A 22,362-nucleotide genomic window follows, 5' to 3' on the forward strand; every position below is an offset into this window, starting at 1 on the left:
CAAGCACTGAACATATTCAATGCAATGTGTTTTTTTTAAATGTGAAATATGAAAATGTCTATATAAAGCCTCACACACATATCAAGTTTCTTTATAAATAGCAATTATTTTCTTAAATGTGTATTCATTTTGCTCTGGAAGATAATGCCAATAAAACATTTCCATGACAGAAAAAGCTAAACTAGAAAAGTGTCAAACAAAACCCATTTGGGGGCATGCATAGTGTGCTCTTCCATGTGCTGGCTATGGAGAGGCTACTCCAACTTTCTCAGGCCCCGTACACACGTCCGAGAAACTCGACGGGCAAAACACATCATTTTGCTCGTCGAGTTCCTTGTGAAGCCGCCGAGGATCTCGGCGAGCCAAGTTTCCTCATTGACTAACGAGGAAATAGAGAACATGTTCTCGATTTGGCCCGACGAGATCCTCGTCGGTTTCCTCGGCCGAAAGTGTACAGACGACCGGGTTTCTCGGCAGAATACGGCTCCGATCGAGTTTCTGGCTGAATTCTGCCGAGAAACTCGGTCGTGTGTACGGGGCCTCACACTGCTAAGACTGTATGGGTAGCATGGTCTTTGGATGAACTCTAGCACAATATTCTGCCGAGGTCAGCAAATACCAAATTTTCTGATGATACTTCATGTAAGAATGAGAAATTAGGTATTATGAATATTAGCATTTTGGATGTTATGCAAAAGGCCTTTGACCTGAACAGACACTGAACTTTGCCACATTTGATGATTCTAAATGCTCTAGGATTAAACTTGATTCTGCTGGACGAAACTGACAACCACCTATCTAAAATAATTACATTAGTCAGATTTGAACTTTCATTCTCCAATTGTTTTTTTACAGGACTGTCCATACAGGTAGTAATACAGTTTTCTGATGTCATGATTATTTTGATTAAATAATTCTATTTTTTTTAGACTAAATGCGGTAAATGAGTAGGTTAACCAATAGGCAATTGTTTTCATTAATAAGGATAATCAGTCTAGGTGGAAACTTGAGTCAATTAAATCAATTTATTTCCTTGTTGATTGTGTTTATCTTGACGTGTTCAAATCTATGATCATTCTCTAACATAGACCACATGCTTTGATAAACAAGGAGAAATTCACAGCAATGCAGGATAACATGATAGCTAAATAGCAATAATGCTGGGCTCCCTGGATAGACCATTATCACATTACCATGTTGACAAGCCAATACTCACATTATAGGTGACTTGAGTCAGCTCATTCTTGTTATTGCCCCCCCCCCCATTTTTCCATCCTTAGACTCTTCCTCTTCTTCTGTTTTCTCCCACAACCCAACCCTTCTTGCTTTCCACCTACATTTGCATATACCAGTATTTCCAACTCAATGCTGTATCCTGGCCTAGGCCAACAAGGCCCAGGCCAGCACTTTGCAGGGGGGCAGCACGAAAAGTGTCCCCACCGGCTAGTGTAGCACCAGTATTATGGGGCAGACTGGGCTGAGAGGCAAATTAGTCTAGCACCCCCAAGCGGGTGGCCGGAATTCCACAACTGTGTGTGTGTGTGTGTGGGGGGCGCTGTTTCTAATTTTGACTGTCCTATCATCCTGGACCACAGATCTTCCTCACTGTGCTATATGTTTTCGGCTGCACCATTGGCATGGTTGGATCTTCTTAGTTCTCTCCATAAAATTATCCGAAATGTGTGCTTAACCACTTTCCCACCGCGCTATAGCGAAAATACTGCTACAGCGCGGTGGAGTTATTCTGGGAGGACGTCCCTGGGACGTCCTCCCAGAATAAGGACAAAAATTTCAGACAGGTACAATGTTGTATGACTGAGTAATTGTCATTCAAATTGTGAGAGCACCCAAAGCTGAAAATTGGTCTGGTTAGGAAGGGGGTTTAAGTGCCCAGTGGTCAAGAGGTTAAAGTAGAACTATAGGCAGCCCTTTTGTTTTCATTTAGAATAGTGTAAGGGAGGGTTATAGCCCCTGTCAGTTTATTTTTTATTATCCCTGTCCCACTGCAGGGATTTCCCTTCACTTCCTGCCCCATAGACAAACCGGAAATGAGAGGAAATCTATGTAAATTAAGGGAATTTATTCCCCCCGGCCCTCAGAACTAGTATCCCCACTTGAAACTTTCAGGGAGGGTCTTAAACATAAAGAGATGTGGTCTTGACAGGAAGGGGTGGCTCATATTTAAATTAGGGGGTGCATGAGTTTAGTCAGGCCTAGGGCAGCACAAAACCTAAATACACCACTGTTCCAACTACACTTGCTGTTAACAAGTGAATGTGGTGAAAGGGGAAGGTAAACTAATAAGTGCCATCATTCAATCTCATTTAGAATGCTTTGACCTCTCAATCCTTATCATTTCTGCTTTCACTTTCCTCTGTTATTGTATTATTTGAAGCGCCTTTATGTTGGATTACAATCAATCTACTCAACAAAGTTACATTTGTCATGGTTGAGGACTAAAGCCTAGTACAGATGATGAGATTATCGGATGAATGATCGTTCTTTTTTTTGGATGCTAATCTCCATATTGAAAACGAAGATGTTACAAAAGTACGAAAAGTCTCGTACGACAGATCAAAAATTTGGAAGTGGTGTAATGTGTTGTAGTGTATTTGTATTGTATTTTCGGATGAGATGATAGAAACATAATCATTATTTTCCATGGCTGTATAAACCATTACAGTATTTTTCTAAGGATAGCTGTAAAATGTAACGACTTGCTGCCCGCGTTATGGCCAAAATACGGCTACAGCCTGGGCCTTAATTGCCGGGAGGGCATCCATGGAAGTCCCCCTTAGCAGGAGCTGTCTGCGCGTCCCTGCTGGTCGCGCACATCGCGCTCTGTGATCACTGAGCCTATGAGACTCGCCTGATCACAGATCAGAGTAAGGGGTTGATCCCGGCCCCTTACAACATGATCAGCTGTCAGCTAATGATGGCTGATCATGTGATGTAAACAGAAGATTGGTAATCAGTATTTTTTTTCCCTCAAAAAAAAAAAGCCAATCACTGGCTTCTGTCAGAGGAACATCTGTCCAGTGCCCACAGTGCCATCCATCAATGTCCACCAGTGCTGCCAATCAATGCCCATCAGTGTCTCATAATCAGTGTCACATACCAGTGCCTACCAGTGCTTATCAGTGTCATCCATCAGTGATCATCAGTGCCCATCAGTGCCACCTATCAGTGCCACCTATCAGTGACCTTCTGGCTCACCTATCACTGACCTTCAGTGCCACCCCTCAGTGCCAACCATCAGTGCCACCTATCAGTGCTGCCTCATGAGTGCTTATCAGTGCCACCTATCATTCCCCTTTATTGCCGCCTTAACAGTGCCTATCAGTGCCCATCGGTATCGCCTATCAGTGCCCATCAGCGCAGCCTATCAGTGCAGCCTCATCAGTGCACATCAGTAAAGGAGAAAAAGTACCTGTTTTCAAACTGTATAACAAACTATGAAACCGGTTTTTGTTTTTTTCCACATTTTTGTTTTATTTAGCAAACAATGAAAAACCCAGCAGCAATTAAATACCACCAAAAGTAAGCTCTATTTGTGTGAAAAAAATGACCGCGCGATTCTCATTCTAATGCCGCGTAAACACGCTCGGAAATTCCGACAACAAATTTTCGATGGGAGCTTGCTTGTTGTAGGCTCCATCGGACATTTGTTGTCGGAATTTCCGACAACAAAAATTTAAGAGCTGTCTCTCAAATTTTCTGACAACAAAATCCGTTCTCGTAAATTCCGATCATGTGTAGACAATTTCCGACGCACAAAATTCCATGCATGCTCTGAATCAAGTACGAGATGGAAGTGCTCGGTCTGGTAAAACTAGCGCTCGTAATGGAGATAGCACATTCATCACGCTGTAATGGACTGAAAAGCACAAGGGTGAAAAGTGTGAATCGTCTCTCACACCAAACTACGAACACAAGATTAGCAGAAGGAGCCCAAAGGGTGGCGCACTTGGTATTGAACTTCCCTTTTATAGTGCCATTGTACGTGTTGTATGTGACCGCGTTCTTGGCGATTGGAATTTCCAACAACATTTGTGTGACCGTGTGTATGCAAGACAAGTTTGAGCCAACATCCGTCGGTTTTGTTATCGCAATGTCCGATTGTCTGTACGCGGCAATAGATTGACAGTGCTGAAAGTTGAAAATTGGTCTGGGCAGGAAGGGGGTTTAAGTGCCCAGTAAGCAAGTGGTTAATTAAGTTTCAGGGCTGAAAACATTTAAGAGTATGTACTTTATTGTCTTTGTCCAAAAACACTGCATGGCACTGTACAGCTAGTATAATGTTTACATTTTTCGGCCTCTTTGTAAATGTCAGCTGAAATGGGCACCTTCTCTGAGCAGAATATAGAGGGGCCATTCATTCTTAATTACAAGCCAGCCCCTGTCCATCCATTATCAAGTTAAGGAAACGCCAATGTCTGTAGCTGGAAGGTGCAAACACAGCGCTGACTCCACACAGATCAAACTGTGCTTACAGATTTTTGTGTTAATGGGTCAGCTAACAGCTGTTTGAAAAATGTAGTTAAAAAGTACAGTTGTTGTTTTAAACATTATACATACACAATTTTGGAGTTTAAATGCAAAATACTAAATGCTCTCAGCATTTGGCCATATATTAGAATATAGATATTAGAAAATAATTGTGCTCACCATAAAATGTAAGATAGCCAAAAAGTGCAGCAAAGAGATACATCACGAGCATTGCTGTTATTGAAAGATTGGAAATGGTCTGCATTTTTCTTCGGGATCGACTAGAAAAACACATTGAAAGCATGTCAGGCTATCATAAAAAATATATATGTTAAGTATGCACTGATAATTGCATTGTTCATGTACAGGATAATGGGAGTTATTTACTAAAGAAGCAGAGGCTAAATAAATGTAATCAATAGTCCATACTCTTATTGCCCAAATGATAAATCAATATGAATAAAAATAAGAAATGCCATGCAATAAATTCATATATCAAATGCAAATTGTGAAAAATATCAGTTCATTTTAGAAAAAAATCTAATTTGGGATAAAAACTGTTCCAAAAAATCAAATAAAGCTTTCAAAATTCCCATGTCAGTTCACTCAATCAATCACCAATCAATCAATCAATCAATCAATCACAGTGCTGTGTCATAGTTGGAGAGTATCATTGTTGCATTGTATATCTTTCAGTTATTAGCCAATTAACAATGATAGCAAGAGAACTTGAACAAGGTTATCTCAGATCAGACAGAAAAGTACAGAGAACAGGACATTTTTGCTTGCTGCCTTTTAACCACTTAACCCCCGGACCATATTGCTGGTCAAAGACCAGGCCACTTTTTGCGATTTGGCACTGACAATTGCGCGGTCGTGCGACGTGGCTTCCAAACAAAATTGGCGTCCTTTTTTCCCACAAATAGAGCTTTATTTTGGTGGTATTTGATCACCTCTGCGGTTTTTAGTTTTTGCGCTATAAACAAAAATAGAGCGACAATTTTGAAAAAGAATAATATTTTTTACTTTTTGCTATAATAAATATCCTCCAAAAATATATATAAAAAAAAAATGTTTTTCTCAGATTAGGCCGATCCGTATTCATCTACATATTTTGTATTATTTTGTTCGCAATAAGCATTTATTGATTGGTTTGCGCAAAAGTTATAGCGTTTACAAAATAGGGGATAGTTTTATGGCATTTTTCTTAATATTTTTTTTACTAGTAATGGCGGCGATCAGCGATTTTTATCGGTACTGTGACATTATGGCGGACACTTCGGACACTTTTGACACATTTTTGGGACCCTTGGCATTTTTATAGCGGGGGGCGGCGAGATGAAGTATAGCTACTTGATCTCGCCCAGCAGAGCCGACCTGCTGCCATATAACCGGCGGCTGGTCGGCAAGCAGTTAAAGCAGGGGTCCCCAGGGCCACGGGCCTGTGCTGGTCCTTGGCCCACTGGGAGCCAAGCCACGTCACAGGGGAAGCAAGCCGGCACAACCTGCACTGCCACGCTCTGAACACCAGAGGACATCCACGCCCCTTCTCCCAGCACCACTGCTCTCTTCCCTCTCTGTGGTCATGAAGAAGGAGAAGGGGAGAGAGGAGAGCCTAGCCGGTGACAGGATCTCATTGCACTGGTGAGACCCAGGCTACACCACCCCCCACCCCAAGCCGAGGCGACAGGCTTCAGCCCCCCCCCCCCAGGTGATAAAGTGCATCCCCCCTAAGGTGACAAGCTGCAACCACCACAAAAATAACCACTAAATCCCCCCCCCCCCCAGTCCATGCAATCTCCACACAAATAACCACCAAGTTGACCCACCCCCATCAGGTCCGTGGAGGGGTTGACTTTTTAGCGGCCGGTCCATAGTGCCCAGGAGGTTGGGGACCGCTGTTTAAAAGGACAAGTGGACTTTACCATAAATAAATGTAAAACAGGCCTTTTCTCATTGACCACCTTAAAACCTTAGACCTCATATGCAAATATTTTCATCAGGATACTGGCCAAAGATTATGAATGTATCCTGTTCCATCTGTGTTTTCTTCATGCCATAAAACACGCGCCATCTGTAAAGTGCTATGGGCTGCATCCAGACACCCTGATTATGGTCCCTTATATTTTCTGACCAGTGCTGGCAAATGCTCATTATGGCAGAAAAAAAGAGCAACGACAGATAGTAAATGGTTTGGATGGCTGCATTTGAGGCTGTGTGTGGGAATAATAATCAATGCATCCATCTAAAACATAAATGCTCATGTACCTTTTTAGCTCACTGTAGATTGGTAACACCTCAGGATGGCACACAAAAGCAAAGGCCAAGATTGGAATAGCATAGGCTGTCTAAAAGATATAAGAAGGAGAAGGAATTATTTGCTATGCTCAAAAAAGTACATTACACTATAATTGACATTGTTAAAGCTATTTTAAAAATGTGAAGTTGAAAAAGGTTAGTGTACACAAAACTGGTTAAAATGTGCAAATACGGTTCACTGGAGCCTGTATAGCACTGCCTTTAGAACATATAACCATAATACATAAACATGGGTATATTACAAATGAGTACAGAAACCATACAGCCTTACCTGAGAGTTGAACACAAATAATTTGGGCTTGCATTTTTCATCTGTGTGGGCTTCGAATTCCACCCCACTTCCGTGGGTATTGTCTTTGTGTTCACCAATCCCTGCTGTTTCCCCTTGATTGTAATCCATCATAAAGTTCACACCAGAATCGACAGTATAATTTTGTATCATAAGGGGATGCAAATGATAGGTATTATTGCTTGTCAAATTTCCATGATGGGGGCCCAGCAAGGGTAATGGGCATGGTATCTGAGTTTTCTTGTAAATCACCTAGAATAGAAAAACAATTTTTAGCATTTTTTATTACCAGTGTTATCAAGAGCTGCAATGTTATATCTTATTCTTAAACAATAGTGATCAGATTTGTGTTAGCAAAAATAATTGAGTTGCCATTACAGATGTGTACGGTTTCGTTTTGGATTCATTCATTAAGTTCATCATTTTGATTGGTCATATTCATTTTGTTGGAATGATTTGTTTCTCGGAATTCGTTTTGTGTATTTTGATTTGTTTCCAATATCCGTTGTTTCAAATTGATTAATGTTTCAAAAGATTGACTATATTAATTTTAACAAGTTAATTTGTTATTTTAAAAGATTACTTATGCACTTTGTTTGGGTTGAATGGAGGTGAATCCATCTGAATCATAACATAGCAAATGCAATGAAAATCATTTCCGATTCCTTCGTTATGTTAAGATTCAGAGATTCTGATGGATCCACCTTCATCCAACACAAACACAATACGTAGGAAGCAGCATCTTATTTCACTTTTACACCTTAATGTTTTTTTGCAATATGTCTCCATTTCATATGTAGTGCATTTTAAAAATAAAAATGTTAATGCAACATAAGAACAAAAAGGATCTGAATCAATTTGGATCATTCGTTAAATTGTTAGGTTATTTCGGATGCTTCAAACATTAACAAAAGGCTCAAACTATTGCATCATGTCATCCGAATGAAATAAATTAATTTGTTGTTTCATTATAATTTATTTTGGATTTGTTTAAATTAGTTACTATTGTGATTCAGAGATTCATATAAGTCAAATCTCCGAAGAACAAAAATGTAGAATATTGATTTGTAACTAAACAAATCAAACAGCCTAGTTCCCATGAAGTTTAATTAGAATGTGGACATTATACGTAGTAATAATAAAATTGCTGTGTTGAAACTAAACTACTGATGCACAGCTAAATCACAGATAAAACACATATAAGGGAGTTGTTCTACCTTCTAATACACAGGACAGCCAAGTGCATGATACCGCCTGCAGTAAAGGAATATAGAGGTGTCCTCTCTCCACCCCAGACTTCTGGTGTGTGCAATTAAAGAGCAACAGAAGAGGCAAGCCCTTTACGCCCGATTTTTGACACAATTTTGCCATTACTTTGATGCGATTTTGCCACGACTTTGACTCAACTTAAAGCAATGCCTGTGTAATCTTGAGGTTTATGGACCTCAAGTCACATTAAAGTCGGACCAAAATAGAACAGGGACTACTTTGAAGTCGCTGTGACTGGAACAGACATCGTACTCATTGGAAATCATTGGGTATGACTTGTCATGCAACTTTGCAGTCCGAGGACAAGTGTAAAAGAGGCCTTACTCTCAGCTCTTATCAACATGTTTCTTGTAAGCACATGTGCATGCAATACACCTGATTGGCTCCTAGTGCTGAACTTCCCTCTCCCAGTTTAAGAGCCCTTTCACACTAACAGCGCTGCCACGTTAGCGGTAAAGCGCTGCTAGTTTTAACATAGATTTACTGTAATTTTATTGGAGATTTTTGGCCGCTAGCGGGGTGTTTTTAGCGTTAATAATGCCACTGTTGAAACGCTTTTCAGGCGCTTCGGCAGCGGTGCCCATTCTTTTGAATGGGCAGGGGCGGTGGAGGAGTGGTGTATCTGCCCCAAAGATGCTGCTTGCAGGACTTTTTTTAACATCCTGCCAGTGCAGCGCCCCAGTATGAAAGCACTCCGGCTTTCACATTGGGGTGGTTGGGGAGGTGCTTTACAGGTGCTATTTTTAGCCCTTTAGCGCCTGAAAAATGCCTCATTTGGTAGTTAGGGCCCTTTCCCACGTGCCGATCCCGCGAGGATCCGTACCGTTAATACCCGATTGCTCAGCGGGGATCGCTCCATTGATCCCCGCTGAGCCGGCAGATGACAGGGCGGTCCCTGCACACTGTGCAGGGACCGCTCTGTCAGATCTTCGCTCTCCTCCTTTTGGGGGATCGGATGAACATGGACCGTCTGTCTGTGTTCATCCGATCCAATCCACAGATGGAAGGGAAAAATAGGATTTTCCTCCATCTGCAAAATCGGAGCATAGCGGACACCGATGAGATCGGGTGTCAGCGGATGTTCATCCGCTGACACCCGCTATCTCATAGGGATACATGTACGTACCCTTTTCATCCGTAAACGGATGGATGAAAAAGCGGACATACGGTCTGCTGGTGTGAAAGGGCCCTTATACTAACTTTTTAAAAATGCAAAGTTGCAATCATTTGTCTTTTATAACTGCCTAGAGTTCAGATTAATATAATTTTACATTTAATGTACATAATTAACCTCTTGCCGACCGCGCTATAGCAAAAATACTGCTACAGCGCGGTCGAGTTACTGTGACAGGACGTCCCTGGGACGTCCTCGTGCACTTCCGCGTTTGCGCGTCCCCTGGGGCGCGCTCGCGGAAGTGTCCGTGCTCGCCGGGTCTAGAAGACCCGGCGCATCACGGATCACGGTAAATTGCCGCGAATCGCGGCTGTTTACCACGTGATCGCTCCGTCAAATGACGGAGCGATCACTTGTAAACAAACCGGCGTCATTTGATGACGCCGGTTCCTCCCTCTCCTCTCTGTACCGTTCGGTACAGTGCGAGAGGAGAGGAGAGGAGGGGGGGAGCGCGGGGTGTCAGCAGTGCTGTGGCTGGATCTGTGACAACTGCAGTCACAGATCCAGCCATCCCTCCCAGCTCAGCAATACTCTGCCATACCCCATACTCTGCAATACCCCATACTCTGCCATACTCTGCATACTCTGCCATACTCTGCCATACCCCATATTCTGCCATACTCTGCATACTCTGCCATACCCCATACTCTGCCATACTCTGCATACTCTGCCATACCCCGTACTCTGCATACTCTGCCATACCCCATACTCTGCATACTCTGCAATACCCCGTTACTCTGCCATACCCCGATACTCTGCCATACCCCGATACTCTGCCATACCCCGATACTCTGCCATACCCCGATACTCTGCCATACCCCGATACTCTGCAATACTCTGCATACTCTGCCATACCCCATACTCTGCCATACTCCCCATACTCTGCCATACCCCATACTCTGCCATACCCCATACTCTGCCATACCCCATACTCTGCCATACCCCATACTCTGCCATACCCCATACTCTGCCATACCCCATACTCTGCCATACCCCATACCCTGCCATACCCCATTACTCTGCCATACCCCGTTACTCTGCCATACCCCGTTACTCTGCCATACCCCGATACTCTGCCATACCCCGATACTCTGCCATACCCCGATACTCTGCCATACCCCGATACTCTGCCATACCCCGATACTCTGCAATACCCCGATACTCTGCAATACCCCATACTCTGCAATACCCCATACTCTGCAATACCTCGATACTCTGCAATACCCCGATACTCTGCAATACCCTGCGCAATACTCTGCAATACCCTGCACAATACTCTGCAATACCCCAATACCCTGCGCGATACTCTGCAATACCCAAATACTCTGCAATACCCCCAATACTCCGCAATACCCCAATACTCTGCAATACCCCCAATACCCCAATACTCTGCAATACCCAAATACTCCGCAATACCCCAATACTCTGCAATACCCCCAATACCCCAATACTCTGCAATACCCAAATACTCCGCAATACCCCAATACTCCGCATATATAATGTTTTGGGGTTCTATGTAGTTTTCTAGCAAATAAATTGTGATTTTTCCATGTAGGAGAGAAATGTCAGAATTGGCCTGGGTGTTCCAGAATGCCTGATGGCGCTCCCTGCATGTTGGGCCTCTGTATGTGGCCACACCGTGTAAAAGTTGCACACATGGGGTATCGCCATACTCGGGAGGAATAGCAGAATGTGTTTTGGGGTGTCATTTGTGGTATGCATATGCTGTGTGTGAGAAATAACCTGCGAATATGACAGAAACAAGTTTGTTTTTTGTTTTTTTTACAGAATTTTCGGTCGTTTTTCTTTTATAGCGCAAAAAATAAAAAACCCAGAGGTGATCAAATACCACCAAAAGAAAGCTCTATTTGTGTGAAAAAAAAGGACAAAAATTTCAAATGGGTACAATGTTGTATGACGGAGTAATTGTCATTCAAATTGTGAGAGCACCGAAAGCTGAAAATTGGTCTGGTCAGGAAGGGGGTTTAAGTGCCCAGTGGTCAAGAGGTTAAAAAATGGTTCCTTACCACACTGACGAAAAACACCATACAAGACAGAGAAAATCCACTTGTGTATCCAAGGTAACCTGTTCAATTTATAACATACAAATAAAGACATTCGTTATTAACAATGTAAATCTGGACAAGTCTGCCAATCACTCTTTATGATCAGCAGATATTTGATCATAAGAAAAATATGTACTTACCTAAATTTTTCAGCATAGACAGTGGAAGAATTACCCCAATAGATACAAAGATCACCAGATAGTTCCCATTCAGATACCATTCTCTAAATATAGAGATGCACTCAAATTAGAATTAGTGTAAGCGGGAATAAAAATTGTATAAATAGTCATACAAATGTATACACATACCCTGTATTCTCCTCCAATCTCATGAAAGTTTTAATTACTTCAGGAAGTTCATATTTCACAATAAACAAGTAGCTTGACATAGCTGAAAAAAAAAACATTAAATAATAGCAAAAGGGCAATTAGATGACCTTATGGTATAACTGTTTGTATTTATACTTTAACACATAAGGACTGCTAACCTGTTACAGAAAAAACATAATTTTTTTTTATGAAGCTATGCTATTTTTTTTGCAGAATATACAAACATTTTCTTAAGTTTTAAAGAAGATATATATATATAGTATATAGTGTGTAAAGCCAAAACAGATATATAGGCAATCACAGGTCTTGCAGCAGAGGTAAATCAAAACAACAGCATTTTTATTGTTGCTGTTTCAATGAAGCTCAGTTCGTCTTTCTCAAGACCGCAGGAAGAGCCATAAAGTGAAGGATCCTCTCTATTCCTGTTGGCCAATCGTTTCCAGTGATCAAAGCCTAACATTAGCTAAAGCAACTTCCCATATCATGAGTTATAGGAAGAGAAAAAGCTTGAAAGATCTCCTTGAAAGAAACCCAGAAAAGAGGCTCAAGGCAACACCATTACACAGAGCAGGTAAGTATAACATGTTTGTTATTTTTATGAAAAAAAGAAAACCTGAAGCTTTGGTATCACTTTAATATAATGACAGCAAGTCCTTTATCCAATATTTCCTAGCCCTGTTGCACAGAAGGCATTCTTTCATATTCAATATCCTACACTGATAATAGTTACCAAGATTGAAACAGCTGTATATAAGTTAAATAAATAGTTCTAAATTTAGACTCTGTGCTATAATCCAGTGGTTTTGGAATAATAATTGGCCACAAGGGCATAAAGGAATTTTTTTGTCTTTCTTGAACCAAAGTAGGAAGAGATACTATTTTTGGGTACTTGTGATTGAAGCAATTATATAGTGTGTGTGTATTTAAATATGTTTTTTAGGTTTAAAGAATTTACTTTCTAGACAAAAAAAAAAAGAAAGAAAGAAAGAAAGAAATCTCGGAACTGCTAGCATTGAAATTAGTTCCTGAGGATTGAAGGCATTGAAGCCATTTTTTTAAACACAACTTTCTGAATAAAAACGAATTTCAATAAGACAGAATGCAGAACTCGAAGAATTGTCTTTATGATATAATTAATTGAATATATTCATGCTAAGCATTCTTAAATGTCAGAGAATGCTGGATATTCATACATTTCCCATGAGGTCATACTGTTAAAGAAACAAAGTTTACCACATAAGGAATAGTCAGCTATGTTTACTTTAAAACAGACTGTGAAGAAAAGGAAAAAATAATCTAGTTATGTATATCCTATCCCACAGCTTGTCATCCAATATTCACAAAAAGAGGCAGAATGAATTCTAACTGTAAAACAAAAAGTGTGCAAAGTCTTAGTTTGTTTTCTTTACAAATCAAATACAACCTGAGTAGAAAAGCCTGTGTCCTGCCAGTATGTTGCAGAGAAAGACTTTTGCTCTCTGTAAAAAAGCAGTGATCTCTTTGCAGAGATCCTACATGCCCCCTACTAAGTCAGAGATATAGCTTTTAAATCAGAGGGGAGCATGAGGTTTGCTAATAGCAAATAGGCTATAGATCAGACCCTGCAATGAAAAATAAATACAGAAATATGGTGCACTCTCTCCTTATTAGTTTTCTATATTAGTCACAAGGGTTCAGCGATGTTTCTACATCAGATCCTTTGTCATATAACAATTGTAGCAAAAGCCAGTGCTTGTTAAATAATCTAAACAGTCAATCAGCTAAAAGCATAACCCTATAGACAAAGTACTACATTTAATTAGCAAGCAAGCAAATAAAATAACTTGGCAAATATATAGTCACATACTGTACATTGCTTTAAGTTGTAGTAAACTCCCTTCTAAAAAAACAACTGACAGGCAGGGGTTTCTTTTATAACAGAAGAGACCCTTGAAGTCTTTTTTCATAAATGTCTCGCCTGTCTGTCAAGGGGCAAAGCATTCTGAGCCACCACAGCTCAGACTGCATTTACAGAACGTTTTGAGTGCCGCAGCAAGCAAAGTGATTCCCACCCACATGCGTGGGAGTGATGTCACTGCAGCCTGGCCATAAAAAAGCGGTCAAAGATTCGGATCTTGGAAGGAAGACCGGTTAACGTTAAAGAGCTGGGGACCAGGGGGAGCCGTGACATAATGTAGGTAAGTCTCCCATAATGTAGTAGTATGCAGTGCATACTACTGCATTATGACTTAAATCTGCAGGGGGCACATTTTCTTAGGTTTAGGAGACGTTACTACTGCTTTAAATCTTTCAAAATTGCAGGAAATTAATGGATTTACTAAAGACAAACATACATTTTCAAGGGAATTATACCCATAGTTAGTGGATGAAGCAAAGCTTTGCTAACTTCCATAATCCAATCGTGTTTGTAAACATAATACTCTTTTTTTTTTTTTTTTCTTTTAACATGATTGGGTAGTTTTTACAAATGGAATTTTCACCAAAATCACTAAGCTAAGGGAAATTTCCCTTGCGAAGAGAACACTCCCATGCAAAAGTGTACAGCCTATTGGCTTTCAGTAAATCAACCCTATAGTTTCATAACTGATGGTGACATAAAAATTTCACAACTGTGCCAGAAGTACAACAATTGATAGTTGTTCCAATCACCTGGCAAACATGCATGTCAGCACTCAGCACAGCATAGCCCAAACAAAAGTTGGTCCCACCCGCTCACGCTCAAACATGACACATGTGTGGCCAATCACATCTCAAAATGGGTTTCCATGCATATATAATGCTCTAGCAGTGGGTAGAAATATGACCAAATAAACTCTGCAAACAATGAGAGAATATATTGAATAGAAAGAGGGTAATAAAAAAAAACTGAAATAATGGCCTAGGAAGCCTAGGGTCAAACTTGGACCATATAAAAACAAAATGCTCCCTTGGCTACACAATAGTTCAAGATACAAACAAAGAAAGTATAAATAAATACCAGATAACAGAACCCTTCTCTAAAGTACAAATGAGGGAATTCCAAGTTCATGAAAGCATATCAACATCACAAGTAACAACCTTCTAAACTAAGGGGCAAAAAGTCTCCTGGTAGACCCAGTTATAATGGTCCTAGTAAAATGCTTTTGACAGGGTGGGATGGAGTTTAATGGAAGAAACCCTAGATCAGTGGGGAATAGGCTCATTACTCAAGGGGAAAATAATGGCCCCCTACAAAAATCCAACAGCGATAATTCGAACAAATGGAAATCTCTCGGAATCTATGAAAATATTGAATGGGACATGACAGGGATGTCCTCTATCTCCACTATTATATGTACTAGTGATGGAGCATTTGACTACAGCTATACGAAAAAATCCAGACATAGAGGGGATAAAAGTTAAAGGAATAGAATACAAAATGTCTGTATATGCAGATGACCTGCTGCTATATATAACAAATCCAACAATATCCATACCAAATTTAATTCAAGAGTTTAATCATTTTGATAAGATGAGCAACTTAAGTCAACTATGACAAGACAGAAGCCTTGAAGATTACACTCCTAAGTAAAGACATTGACAACTTAAAAAAAATGTTTTCCTTTAAATGGCAGACGGTAGCTGGTAAGTACTTGGGAACGTTTATTCCTAAGGACTTAACGAAACTTCAAGAATTGAATTATCAACCAATAATACAAAAAATAATTAAGACACTTCAAAAATACAATAGAACGGTTTTCTCCTGGATTGGAAGGATCAACATTATAAAAATGGATATACTTCCGAAACTTTTATATGTATTTCAAAAAATCCCAATATATTTTCCATCTAATTTAATACATCAACCCTGAAGAGTGATCAGGGCATTTATATGGGCTCATAAAACACCCCGAATCAGAAGAAGTATACTGGTTAGGGCCAAAAAAAAATGGAGGTCCAGCACTTCCAGACTTCTCATTATACCTATGGGTGGTATTTATAGGGAGAATAGTGGACTGGATTCATAGTGAGTGCAAAAACCAAACAATGGGTGAAACTAGAGGAGGATATCACTGAAATAAAACTCAAATCATTACCATGGATAAATCGTAATTTACTACCCTCCATGAGAGAAATGCCGATGTTGGTATCCTCTATACTAAAGGCATGGAATGCAATGTTAAAAAATGAAAAGTGGTTCACACAGATTGGACCAATGACCCCTCTGTTTGGAAACCAGGAGTTTCCACCAGCATTGAACGCCCTGACCTTTCTAAAATGGTACAGAAATGAGGATACAAGAGTGGTCCAGATCCTGATTAAAGGTAAAATTCCCCCGAAAGACTCAACCTATGGATCTAAAAGATTTCTGTTTGCAATAATAACCATGACCAGTTACATAACCTATTTGATTTTGACACATGATATATCATGTGGCCTCTCAGCTCATGGACTTGATAAGATAGATTTCTTGGCAAAGTGTATACCTTCTGGCCTTTTAGCTTGAGAGCCTCTCTTTTAACTACATTTAAAGCTAGGCATATATCAGAATAAGGCTTTGGAACCCTTGTCTTTATGGTCAGCCCTTAACCTCCCTGGCGGTATGATTCTTTCAGAAAAAACATACTGAAAGCGGTACCATTATTTGCAAGGAAATTTGGCGTTTTATATTGTAGGTCTGTAATTTTTAGAAATAACTCACTTAAATCTGACCAAACAAGATTCTAATAGGCATCCCGGGTATGACATTTTTTTAAAAACAAAATTATAAATTATAATATAATAAATAATTATAAATAATTATAACAAATAATAATATAATTATAATAAAAATTATTCAATAATGTAATCAAATTAAAATCACTGAAATTTGCTCAGTTGCAGAATTGTTGCTGTCATTATTTTTTTTTTTTATGACGAATTTCCCCACAAATCGCTATCGCACAATTCTGCAAGTGATTATAATTTATTATCGCTGTTTTTTAGCTGATCTAAAACTATTTTTGACATAAAGGGACACTTTTGGTTGCTATGGACAATCTACAGTTTGCAGGGAGAAAGAAACGTTTTTATTATATAAAATGACATGCATGACACAGGACAGACCACTAGGGACAAGGGGGTGTGTTTTTTTTACATACAGTACTGTAATCTATAAGATTACAGTATACTGTATGTAAGGTGTTTGTTTACGGTTTTGAATTTGGCGCCGTTCTCCGTCCCCGTGCGTCGTAACGTCGCAGGGAACGGAGATTGGCGTCACACGGAGGCACTATGTGAATCGAGCGAGGTCCCGCTCGCTCACACAGCGCGGTGGCATCGCTGGATCCAGGGACAAGGTAAGTAAAAAGTGCCTGTGGATCTAGCGAGGCAAGCCCGAGTCTGACTCGGGGTTACCGATCGTAGCAGGAAAATCTAACCCCGAGTCAGTCTCGGGAACACCGCCAGGCAGGTTAATAAACTAGAGAGCATGGATTTTTCAAAAAATAAACACAAAAGTCAGTTTTATAAGTGAAAAAAAAAACACATTGGGGGAGATTTACTAAATCTGGAGCACTCCGAATCTGGTGCAGCTGTACATGGTAGCCAATCATTTTCTAACTTCAGCTTGTTCAATTAAGCTTTGACCATAAAACCTGGAAGCTGATGGTTTCTATGCAGAGCTGCACCAGATTTTGCACTCTCCAGTTTTAGTAAATCAGTCCCACCATTTGATGTAACAATCCAATGTCCAATCTATATCAGTTTTAAATAAAGCACCTATTCAAAACCCCCACTGTGTAAGGTTTTTAATTTTGTGGGTGAAAAATGGGTCACAGTAAGAGAATAACAGATGTTGCAATTTAATTTGCAATTGTTTATGTAATTCTCCACCTTATGGGTGGCATATTTTTGTATTTGATCTACCTGCAGCAGAACTGATATGATGATTCTGCCAGTCTTATAAAAATGTAATGGGGCCTGTTTTATTTCTACATGAAGCATCCCGTAAACCTTAAAAATGTTAAGATTAAGAAGTGCGACTTTCTGTGCAATCCCAAACCAAACACTTGATTAAAAGTTTGTACACATAGGCCCGGATTCACAAAGACTTACGTCAACGTATCTACTGATACGCCGTCGTAAGTCCAAATGAGCGCCGTCGTATCTATGCGCTGATTCTTTAAATGAGATACGCCTGAATTTTGCCAAGATACGACCAACGTAAGTCTCCTACGCTGTCGTATCTTGGGTGCATATTTAAGCTGGCCGCTAGGGGCGCTTCCGTTGATTTACGCATTGAATATGTAAATGAGCTAGATACGCCACTTCACAAACATACTTGCGCCCGTCGCAGTAAGCTACGCCGTTTACGTAAGGCGTACGTCTGGCGTAAAGATAAACCACCAAATAGCTGGTCTAAGTCGTGTAGGGTATGGACGTCGGAACTGCCATCGGATTTTACTCCGTTTACGTAAGTCGTACGTGAATGGGGCTGGGCGTAGGTTACGTTCACGTCGAAAGCATTGAGCCGACGTATCTTAGGGAGTTTTTGCGACGTGATTCTGAGCATGTGCGCGCATGCGCCGTTCATTCGGTCATGCATTCACATGGGGTCACTCTTCATTATAATACTACACGCCCACTGCCTTGCTACTTTGAATTAGGCGGGCTTACGCCGGCCCATTTACGATACGCCAACGTAACTTAGGGAGCAAGTGCTTTGTGAATACTGTACTTGCCTCTCTATTTTACGTTGGAGTAGTGCATATGAGCTGCGCTACGCCCGCTTAAACATACGCCGCTCCACCTGAATCTGGCCCATAGAATATATTCTATTTTGAGCTTATTTCTGGGTCTAAATACATTTATCTCATGTGGGCTTACTTTAAACTCTATTCTGGGTAACCCATGTGCTGAATTTTTCAAGCCTATCCCTTGTTTTGTTTTTGCAATTGATGGTCTCAGAACATATTTCAAACACATGTAATAATTGCAAAAACACTTTCAATGAGTGTTTCAAGTTTGCACGGGCATAATTAGAATAACCTACTGCAATCTGGGGATTTTGTAACTACAGTATTGATGTGACCCATCTAGAATCACAGTGTGATATACACATCAAGGAGGTCAATGCATGCATAAGAAAACTCAGGAAAAAAGAACATCTCTGTAAAGAGAGTTAAGCCTAGTACACAAGGGCCAAATGTTGAGTGGCATTGACCGTTTCATTAGAAACCAGGCCTACATCCGCCAGTGTGTACTGCAGCCAGAAGGCGCATGACCGAAAAAGGTCTGCCGATCGGGTCACAATCAAAAAATTATTCTGGCGTTGGGGATGCGTCCCTCCTGTAAAAGCAAAATTGAACAGCAGGGGAGATCACTGTACTAACATTGCATAGTTAATACCTGAGCTGCCAGTTTTTTTCCGTTCAGCTTTCCGTTGATCGTAAAAAAACTAGTAGTGTGTACCAGGCTTTGATAAAGTCAACAAACTCACATAGATAAGACACAGTACCAACCCATAAATATATGATCTATATACACAGCTACAGAAACATTTTGAAAATGAATGTGGCTGAGGGAAAGTTACATGCTTTCCAATCAGCAAGGAGCATGAACTTTGCTAAATGCAGAGTTATACTTCTGACTCAGTGGGGGGCATGTCGGACTGCTGTATTGAAACTGCTGCTTCCACACAAGGAGCAAGAGTCATTCTCTAAAAAATGCTAGAAGAGGCCAGGCTTTTCTACTTAGGGATTTGCTGGAAAGATACGCAACAGGAAACTATTAACAAATTAACTTACCGCCAATGTTTTGCATTGTAATAGATACAAAAGCTGTATATTTTCCAGGCCATCCAAAAGCTTTCTCTCCTAATTTTTCATAAATTAATGAACCTGTTAATAAAATAAATAACTTGTGTTTATTAGTGCAAAAAAAATAATATAAAACACAAATATAAAGATATCTGTTGGTGTGGCGAAGGCAAAATGCATTTACTTTTCACAGGATGAGGACCGTTATCTATATTACCATATTTTCAAAAGCTCTATTTTCTTTAAAAAATAAAACATGGTGCCTATATGCCCCCAACTGTCAAGAGACATGTTGAAAATGTTGTATTTTTTAACACGTGTCTATTTGTACAGCTAAGCTGGTCAGAACCATATGACAAAAGCTTATAGGGTGCTATAAAATGTATCAATAATTTGAAATTAATTAATTTGGCTATAAGCTTGTATTAGGTGGTAGAGCTGCTGAATATATTGTTTCTGCTAAAGTGACATTTGTCATCCAAGAAAGTAACACTATTTCGTGTTTCCCTTGTCACCTCTCCACCTCATGCATGCTTATTGGGTGAGGAACTAGCATCACTACCCTGCTGATTCCTTGTCCATGGAGATGGTAGATGTAACACAGAACCAGGAAATAGTGGAATTATGTTCCTGGCTCTGTAGTGTGCAAGGGATATGGGATTATTGAGATATATGAGATGTAATTATTTGATGATTATCTAAACATATCTGCAAATAATTAGGATAATTGAACAGTTCACATATACACTAGACATGTGCACACTGAAATATTTTGTTTCGTAATTTCGTTTTCGTCCGAAAAATAAATTTATTTAGTTACTCCCGAAATTCGTTTTGTTATTTATTTCGTTTTTCTTAAAAAAAATGCATTCGTCCGAAAATCCAAATTAAGTTTGAATCTGTCATTGAAGGCTTATAGTGTCTGTCGAATGTTCTAAGAAAAAAAAAGAAAAAAGAAGATTCGACAGAATCTTAAAAAAAAAATAAAAAAAAATTTGACTCTTCATGTCTCTCTATGTCGAATCTTCATGTCTCTCTATGTCGAATCTTCATGTCTCTCTATGTCGAATCTTTTCTCTCTATTCTATGTCGAATCTTTTCTCTATTCTATGTCAAATCTTTTCTCTCTGTGTCGACTCTTCTTCATGGCTCTAAATTGTCGAATCTTTTCTCATTATGTAGAACAATATTGGACTAATAGAGTTAAGGTTAGGCACATTCGACCGCAACGAAAACGAAAATAAAGAATTTGTTTATGTCGGATCTTTTGGTTTTCGTTTTCTGTGCTTTCGTTATAGTTTGTTAAAATGATAACAAAAATACCTGAAATTCGAACGAAAATGCATTCGGAAGAAAAGTAATGCACATGTCTAATATACACATGTTAGCTGTGTTTTTAGCTGTTTGTTCCAGTTATTTGTCACACTCCTTACCTCCTTCCTTTGCTGTCTTCAACAGGAGATGTACAGAGTATAACGATAAAATGGCAACTCCAAGAAGAAGCACCCTGATGTGAAAAGAACATTGACTTAATTTATTTGAAGTGATAGCTCATTTAAATAAAAATTAAAAACCACTAGATACCTTAATCCCCATCGCACCCCGTCAAGAGAAGACATTAGATTATAGCTATCAGATAACTTTGTACATTCAGCTTGCCCATTAATGGTTAGATTCAAGCTTTGTGACATTAAGAAAGTGACATTAAGTGTTTGAGACCAATAAGAGGGGGAGAGTTTCCAAGAAAGAAGTGACTGCTCTGGCCTTTAACAAAATGGCCTCTGTGAACCCAACCACAGGTCCCGCAGACTTGATTGCCGTGGGGATACCCGTGATCATCTCACGGAGAGATAGAGATAGTGTAAACAAGCATCTCCCCGCTCTGCCTAGAGACAATGACACTGATCTCTGCTCCGTGTAATCGGAGCGGAGATCAGTGTCATGTCACACACAGCCCATCCCCCTACAGTAAGAAACACTCACTAGGGCACACTTAACCCCTACAGTGCCACCTAGTGGTTAACCCCTTCACTGCCAGTGTCATTTTCACAGTAACAGTGCATTTTTATAGCACTGATCACTGTAAAAATTACAATGGTCCCAAAAATGTGTCAAAAGTGTCTGATGTGTCCGCCATAATGTCGCAGTCACCATACAAAATCGCTGATCACCGCCATTACTAGTAAAAAAAAATATTAATAAAAATGGCATAAAACTGCGTAAACCAATCAATAAACGCTTATTGCGATTTTTTTACCGAAAATATGTAGAAGAATACGTATCGGCCTAAACTGAGGAAAATACATTTTTTTAATATATTTTTTGGGGATATTTATTATAGCAAAAAGTAAAAAATATTGAATTTTTTTCAAAATTGTAATTTTATTTTTGTTTATAGTGCAAAAAATAAAAACCGCAGAGGTGATCAAATACCACCAAAATAAATCTCTATTTGTGGGGGGAAAAGGACGTCAATTTTGTTTGGGAGCCATGTGGCACGACCGCGCAATTGTCAGTTAAACTGACGCAGTGCCGAATCGCAAAAAGTGGCCCGGTCATTTAGCAACAAAATGGTCCGGGGCTTAAGTGGTTAATGTACTCAAACTTTGTTATCTTTAGAAAATATATGGTAAATGGAAATATTATGAAATTTGAAAAAGTTACAGCCTGT

At 39.8% G+C, this 22,362-nt stretch overlaps 1 protein-coding gene across 3 annotated transcripts in view; it reads right to left on the reverse strand.

Annotated features, from left to right (window-relative positions):
* SLC38A4 (solute carrier family 38 member 4) overlaps positions 1 to 22,362 on the reverse strand; it is a 116,422-nt gene that overhangs the window by 26,324 nt on the left and 67,736 nt on the right. For all 3 annotated transcript variants that reach the window (XM_040343910.1, XM_040343909.1, XM_040343911.1), the window contains exons 5-12: positions 21,125 to 21,198; positions 19,680 to 19,772; positions 11,914 to 11,995; positions 11,746 to 11,828; positions 11,567 to 11,625; positions 7,079 to 7,348; positions 6,757 to 6,836; positions 4,669 to 4,769 (exon numbers count right to left, since the gene is read on the reverse strand). In XM_040343910.1, the coding sequence (XP_040199844.1) occupies positions 4,669 to 4,769; positions 6,757 to 6,836; positions 7,079 to 7,348; positions 11,567 to 11,625; positions 11,746 to 11,828; positions 11,914 to 11,995; positions 19,680 to 19,772; positions 21,125 to 21,198 (842 nt within the window). The remainder of the gene's footprint in view (positions 1 to 4,668; positions 4,770 to 6,756; positions 6,837 to 7,078; positions 7,349 to 11,566; positions 11,626 to 11,745; positions 11,829 to 11,913; positions 11,996 to 19,679; positions 19,773 to 21,124; positions 21,199 to 22,362) is intronic.

Source organism: Rana temporaria, chromosome 3 (genome assembly GCF_905171775.1).
Source record: "Rana temporaria chromosome 3, aRanTem1.1, whole genome shotgun sequence".
Taxonomy (NCBI): Eukaryota; Metazoa; Chordata; class Amphibia; order Anura; family Ranidae; genus Rana; species Rana temporaria.